The 7,701-nt window shown below is 41.0% G+C and overlaps 1 protein-coding gene across 1 annotated transcript in view; it reads right to left on the reverse strand.

Moving 5' to 3' along the window:
• Positions 1-7,701, reverse strand: part of LOC111321407 (uncharacterized) — a 38,633-nt gene that overhangs the window by 1,236 nt on the left and 29,696 nt on the right. Inside the window, exons 24-32 of the mRNA XM_088734589.1 lie at positions 6,074-6,212; positions 5,586-5,929; positions 4,816-4,957; positions 4,260-4,436; positions 3,502-3,687; positions 2,681-2,857; positions 1,585-1,773; positions 749-925; positions 369-662 (exon numbers count right to left, since the gene is read on the reverse strand). Coding sequence (XP_088590715.1) covers positions 369-662; positions 749-925; positions 1,585-1,773; positions 2,681-2,857; positions 3,502-3,687; positions 4,260-4,436; positions 4,816-4,957; positions 5,586-5,929; positions 6,074-6,212 — 1,825 coding nt within the window. The remainder of the gene's footprint in view (positions 1-368; positions 663-748; positions 926-1,584; positions 1,774-2,680; positions 2,858-3,501; positions 3,688-4,259; positions 4,437-4,815; positions 4,958-5,585; positions 5,930-6,073; positions 6,213-7,701) is intronic.

The following is a 7,701-nucleotide window of genomic DNA, read 5'->3' on the forward strand; positions in this document are numbered from 1 at the left end:
AGTCAGAGGAAATTGGTTGAGCCTTGTTGGTAAACCATGGTGTGCAGTTTTGAAAAATGTTTTTCACAAACATAAAAGATCGTGTGAGTGAAATCCCCCAGCCAAAAACAAAGTAAAAAGAAGAAAAGAAAAGGAGAAGAAAAAAGTTCTGCACGAAAAAACTGTCATTCGTCCGTCCTGTGTGCAGGAAAGCACGGGATATCTTATTACCAAGTGTTGGCTTAGTATAAAATCGTAGACATCACTTTTAAAAACCTGAACAGAAACACGGCAAATCGGGATCCACTTTTTGTATGACACTCCCGATACCTATACATACCCACAATGTCTAGTTAACTAGTCGAACAGATTCGATATCATCCCGTTACCTTGGCCATCCATACGGTATACGAACACAGTGAGTGACTCTGTAAAGCCAGTGCCAAACTGTTTCTTTTTCTTGCACAATCCCGATTTTCCAAACTTATTGAAGGATTTCTCTGGGTCATCACTTGTCCAGCATCGCTTGTCATCCATGCCAAACAATTTGATTCCTTTAGCCTCGGCCTCTTTTGCGCATGCGCTGAATCTCTTGCTAATCTGAGAGATGCTTCCTGCTCTTAGGAAATACTTATCGAGTGCTTTAGCTTTCATTATATAGCAGCCTAATGGCTTCCAAGCAGCTGTTGATTAAAAAAAAATTACTCAAATTATATTTTAGTGGAGCTCCTGAGTTGTCACAAAATTTGCGATATAAGAGTTTACTTACGTCCACAAGGATTCGTGTTGCATTCCTGAGTTTCCTTATTCGGTCCGAGAACACTACACTTTTTCCCTCCCTTTGACGGCTTCGGTTTGTTACATTTTCGCTTTCTCGTTTGTTTTCCTCCGCCACAAGTCTCGCTACATTTGCCCCACTTGCCCCATTTCCCGTAACCACCGTCAACTGCGCATAAAAAAATACCTGAATTATTGCACTTGTCCAGAAAATATTTCCGGCGAAAATATCATTTTGTCATGGAGTTATGTCCAGGAAAACTTGCCTGAAGTAGAGCGACCCTTTACAAATTCCCTTGTAACTGTCCTATTCAAGTCACTTACATCAGTTCACTTCTTCCTGGATACAGGGGGTAAGTTTCTAAAGACACTGTGGTGCATGCGCAGTGTCGGTTTGAAGTATAGCAAGATAATTCGGTTCTACCAACTGACTAATCGGCCACCATAGAGATTTTTAAAGCTGGCGTTTCGAGTGTTAGCCCTTCATCGGAGAAAATATAGGTGTGTGTTTTTATACAGAAAATGGAGTTACACTATGGGTTGGAACATGTAAAAAATGGTAACGACAAAAAGAAGAACAAAGTAGTTGAATGAAAAGCGTTCGTTAATACCGTGGGGATTAGGAGTGCTGGTTTGAAAAATAAAATTCTAGGAAAGAGTTTTGCACTTTGCAAACTTCCCAGATGTAGGGAAAGGCTGATCGAAGACTACCATGTGCTGCGTAGAATGATCAGGGACTGGTTTGGATGCGTTTGGACGCATTTGGTTTGGACCTATCCAACCCAGTAGCTTGACGCTTTCATCTCCCTAATCGTTGATTACACTTACCAGGACATTTGGAGGCTTTCGGTTTGCATTCCTCCGTCTCTGTGTCCTTTCCAAGTCTAGAGCAGTCTTTACCGCCATGCGCAGGCTTTGGACTGTCGCATAGCCTGTCACGTCTTCTTGTGCCCTTTTTGCTTCCGCAAGTAACTGAACACTCGCTCCATTTTCCCCACTGGCCGTATCCACCATCAACTGCAAAACAGATGCGGTGATTTGTTTAATCATGCTTAATAGAGCGCTTTTCATTGAGTTTTATTAAAAAAAAACCAAGGCAATCACAACAATCAATTATAAGAAGGGAAATGTCACCAGGAGCCAATGAGAAATCGAAGTAAAATATGCAAACTGTCTAAAGCGCGGGAAAACGCGTGCGACCAATCACGATTAGATTTAGTTTTTTAATCTGATTGGTTGAGAAAGTGGCGCGCGTTTTCTGAACTAATCAGATAACGAAGTAAGCAAAATCAAAGCAATCCCGAATTAGTTTCGACACTCAATTTCACTGAGTTGCTCTTTTCCACGATATAACCATGTTAGACCAAAGAAATTTATATTTAGTTCTTAGTAATCGAGCGGGAGGTCTGTATGGGAGACTCTTGACCGAGGTCGCCAGTACAGACCGAACGCAGTGAGGTCTGTGCCAGCGACCGAAGTCAAGATTCTCCCATACAGACCGACCTAGCTCGGTTAATAAGATGTTTATTATATGACTGTCTTATATGACAATTTTTTTATTCTTTGTACCTTTTTCTTCTAGACCGGTCTAGATGCCGGTCAAGATGGGAAAATCGAGACCACTTACAGTGTTGATTTCAGCCAATCAAATTCGTGAATTCGGTAGTTCCCAGTCCTTGTGAGACACAGCCATATAATAAATCAACATATTAATCGCATTTGCTGTAATATACAAGGCATGAAGAGAGACTAGCTACGGTTTATAACATATCTATCTGAGAAACCTGATCCTATTCAAGGGTTAAGGGCACCATTTTGATCCAATGCGTTTCATTCCAAGTCGCCATCTTCTCCACAGTAAAAGACAAAGAAAACGATAATGATAAAGATAGTGATAGCAACGAGAGGAAAGGAGAATACGTACGAGAGCATGGGGCAGTACCACATTCCTCAGTCTCGCTCGACGGTCCAAGACCTGAACAGTCTCTTCCCCCATTCTGTGGCACAGGGTTGGTGCATTGTCGGTGGCGGTTGCGCCTTCCTCCACCGCATGTCAAGGAGCAATCTGACCACCGCTCCCAATCCGTGTAACCTCCGTCAACTGTAGAATAACAATAATTATTAAAAACTAGATCATTGGATAATGCAATTCAAGACTTTTTATTGGCTTAGCCATTATGGTATATCAGCCAATATACCATAATCTACAAATATGGTAAGCGTACGCGTCAGCTTAAAATTAGAAGGGAGCTAAAATTTTAGTAAAATTTAATAAAATTTAATAATTTAATTTAACTTTTTTTAATAAAACAATTATTCCACTCGCGCTTATTGGATATGTGATGATTATAGCCAACTCGGCACTACGCGCCTCGTTGGCTATCTATCATCTCATATCCAACGCGCGCTCGTGGAATAATTGTTAATAAGATAACAAAGGAGAGCGTGCTTTTAAAAGTTATCCTTTTTTGCACATCCTGTTTTTACAGCTTGGAGAATCCTTGGCCAGATGCGGTTTTTTTCTCCCTCGAGGAAATTTAATGATAAAAACTATTCACCACTTTAACCTTAAATCTCGTCAATAAATTTGTTGTGTCAGTAATGGGTGACAGTTGCCAGCGAAAAAACAAACAAATAATCAAACACAAAAAACAGCTCTACTTCTCCCGTGCGTCAATAAAAGCATAAGCCCAAAGTGACAGACACTTCATTTGCATTGTAAATAACGATGACCATAAATCCTACCTGGTTTACCAGGGCATGGCTTCTCATTACAACTTCTTGTAGAAGAACTTGGACCCAGTTCACTGCACTCCTTTCCACCGTGTTGTGGTGGGGGATTGGTGCATGTTCGCTCACGTGTCTGTTCCCCGCCTCCACAAGTCTTTGAACAGTCTCCATATGCTCCCCAAGCAGAGTAGCCGCCATTGACTGCAAATATTTCATGGAAACCTCAGCATAGCGTTTCAGTCTCATTAAGACTCACCTGAGACTAGCAGAATAAAAATGTTTACCATATGCAAAGACGCATTTTTTCCTCACATCGACTCTGTGGGTGAGTTGGTTTAAAAGCTGCCTTAACGTGGCGTAGAAAAGGTAAATGTACCTCTAGGGTAAAAAGTACTTTACTCTTAGAGTCAAAGTATGAAACTTTTGTTCTGTCAAAGGTGTGAAATTTTCACCATCTCAGTTCTCAAAATTACAGCTAGAGAAAGTTTCCACAAAGCTTACAAAGCTGAGTGTTTTCGAAGAGGATGGTCTGGGGGAAAGAAATGGATAATAGGAAAGGAAAACGTTTTAGAATGGAGTGACGCCTGAACAGATTCGCTGAACGAAGGGCTAGTGGAAGTCGAAATGCAGGAAGGCAAGAAGAACGAGGGAGAAAGAGGAGGGAAAGACAGGAGGAAAAAAGTGTCAGGAGGCAGATGATGACTAAACGATCGAAAAGGTGAGAGAGGACATAGAGGCATAGAGGCCAAAAAGGAAATTTTTAATGATCATACCTGGGCACCCTCCAGCATCGCATTCTGCAATCTCTTTCGCGGGTCCCAAGTCTGAGCAGTCCTTTCCACCCGCGCTCGGAGGAGGACTGGTGCAAGTACGAGTGCGGGTGTAACTACCCTTTCCACAGGTTTTGGAACACTGGGACCAAGCTCCCCAATTTGAATATCCACCGTCATCTACAGAGCAAACCAAAATTTTGCCTCTCTTTTTCTCAAGTAATCAAATTTCTCGCAAGAGAAACGGTCCTTCTTTGCTGTAGTGCTAGAGTGCTCTGGCTTCAGCTAATGATATTAGCACCACCGGCATCAGTGCTATTGCTTGCTGCCCTAACAACATTACTACTGGTGCTATGGCTACTGCTACTGCTACTACTATTGCGGATAAAGCATCCATCTCAGGAAATGTGTACGATACGATGATTTAAAAAAATAGTTGGCGTGAAAAACATCCAACGTGATACGCAATAAGAGTCAGTAACATAATTACTCTAAACAGGCTTTATACTCAATCTATAAGTCAGATTAAAACCATATTATCAAGATAAACGGGCCGTACTTGACTTGCAGCCGTAAAACTCAAGCCTCATTGCTATGTAGGTTTGCCATTCCTCTGGGATGATCCTTAGATATCGCGCTCTGATTGGTGGGTCCAATTCGTGGCCAATGACAGTATAACGATCGCTATTTCCCACAAATGTCTTATCCCATCAAAAAAATAAAAAATAAAAAAAAGAAAGAAAAATAGAAAAGGAAAAACGAATGAGAGAGAGAGTCAACTTATCTACTACCAAAGCGTTCAAATTTTCGCATTCTGATGCTTTACCGCTGAACCACAGACAGCTCAATGTGTGCCCCATAAAAACACGGTTAAACTACTAAATGAGTGAAGTAAACAAAGGAAAAAGTGAATCGATTTTACTAAATCAAAGTGAGCAATCTCCAATTAAGTAAAAAAAAAATGGAAGAACTCCTCATCTCAATACTGGTTTGAGATGGCACGAAATGCGATTCGAGTTTCCAGGGGTCTAATTTATCAGGCGCCAATTGTTCTGTCAAAACTATTGATTTTACAGCAAAATCATTATAGTCATTACTGCATCTATATGTAGGAAGACAACACTATCAGTGACTAATCCAGACCTCGAGTTAGTGTGAGGAGCGGGCCCGTTTTTTATCGTCTGTTCACCCTGCCGGCTTTTCTTCCCTCTGCCTATATTTTTTTTTTTACCCAAAATAAGGGGGGGGGGGGCGTGCCTCTCATGCCCCTACCCTAGATCCACCACTTTTACCAATACCATTATCGTCATTTGTATCAGAACAGCAAACCTTCGTGTATCCTTCGGGTTGGTACTGCTTAAAGTAAGAGCCATCATCGCTGTATCGAAGAGTATATTCTTTTACCCACTGAGAGCCATCTTGTCGACCTTGGGTGTCGATCCGTGTAATTGTTGTCTCAACACCAAAGTCAACCTGAAACCACTGGTTGAGGTCTTGCGTTTTTGCTATCCAGGATCCACCGCGACCGCTGGCAGCAGTTTGATGAAGTCTGGCCATTCCAGGCGCATAAGTGGCACTCAGACTCGATGAAGCTGTCAATACGGAATCTGGCAACCTACCATTTTGCATACCAAGTTGCAGCTCACAGGCGGGCGTTTCTGGGATTTTAAACCCTTTAGAGGAAGGGTAAATTTACACATTTAGCACTCTTTGGAGCCATTGACAAGAAACCAAAATATATTTAATCGATATGTGAAAGTTGAAGCCCTTGTAAATGTTGGTGCTTTTATCATGTTAAGTATAGCACGTAAACGTACCTTCTGTGCAACCGTAGAGTTCGAATCGTAAAGCCTTGTAGCCGACGTACTGTTTAGGATGGAGTCGTATGTAGCGTGCGATAATGGGCGGGTTGAAAATGTGTCCTGTGGTGGTGGTGGCTTTATTAGCAGGAATAAGCTAATAAGGTATGGAGAAGAAAAAGGAGAGGAGATGAGATGAGAAGGCATGAAAAAGACTCTTACCGTTGCTGACTGTTTTTTGGGGGTCTCGTAGCTTATAGTATCACAGCAGAGGTGTCTAAGCTCGCATAATGAACCCTCGTAAATATGTTACCCTTGTAAATATGTTACTATCGTAAATATTCTTACGTTATTCAATAGAAAAAATATGGGGATTTGTATGGGAATACATGATCGCACTCTCAACCTAATCTGAACTGGTTTTTTTTTAAAAAAAAAAACAACATCAAAAACAACAATAACAAGCGTACTTGCTTGAGTGATTAGTTTGTTTCGTACAAGTTTTCTGGGCTATTTTAGGGTCGTTTGGCTCGGTTTTAAGTTTATCTGCTTTGCTTTGATTGCTTTGAGTGCAACTGCTTATCCCCATTCAAATACTTGTATTTCGCTTATTGCGCAACGTAAACATATTTGCATATTTACGAGGGTTCATTTTGCGAGCTTAGGCTACCTGTGGTCCAACCTAAGTTAGCTGAGCTAGGATTATGGAAAATTTTCTGATGATTCTTCGATGTCGAAAAGTCAATCGCGGTCATTCACATCATTGCTGAAATGTTTAGGGTTAACTTATTACCTCATTCAACCCTTATCAATCGAATCTTCAAGTCACGAACAAAACCAAACTTTAGATATTTCTTTAAACTCAAGAAACCAAAATATCTCAAACAAAGAGTATCCACGAGTAATGGAAAAGGTAAAGTACAAAAAATAATGCAACTTTGGAAACTTCGTACTTCACAACTATGCCACTACTTTCTTGAGCAAAAGCTCATCTTTCAAACCGGCAGTCTAAATCCCACAGGGATCAACGAACGCTTTTCATTCCACTAATTTATTCGTGTTTTTCTCGTTGCCATGTTCCCACCAATAACGTAGCTCCATTTTCTGCCTTTAAAAGCACACACAACCCACAATTCCTCTATTCGCTCCGACGAAGGGCTAACGCTCGAAACGTCAACTTTTACAATCGGTAAGGTGGCCAATTTACCATTTCAACTTTGTTGATATATCCTAATTATTTCGTTACCCCCACCGACGCAGCCCCAAACAGTTTCTTTAGAAACTATCAGCCTTTATGCCACTATACTTTAACATAACAACACAACAAGAAATTTATATTTTCAGAAAGATAAAAGGATCATCTGCCAACACACAAACTTTACAAGCGGGATTGCATCGCGTTGTAGCGAACGAAGTTGCCGAAGTTGCTTCTTTTTTGTTTTACTGGTATGGAGGGACAACGGCCATCTAGACGTATTCTGAACTTTTCGATTTTTCGAAGAAAGTAAAGCGCGATAGAAAATTTTGATATTCTTTTAGAAAGAGGTTTTTCAAAAGCGTCCTTTAGAAAATATAATATGGATCACGAAACTTGGTAACTGTCGGCGGTCCTCGATGGTCAGTGGCTCTCAACACCACGATCAATC

This window comes from Stylophora pistillata, chromosome 10 (genome assembly GCF_964205215.1).
Source record: "Stylophora pistillata chromosome 10, jaStyPist1.2, whole genome shotgun sequence".
NCBI classification, from domain to species: domain Eukaryota; kingdom Metazoa; phylum Cnidaria; class Anthozoa; order Scleractinia; family Pocilloporidae; genus Stylophora; species Stylophora pistillata.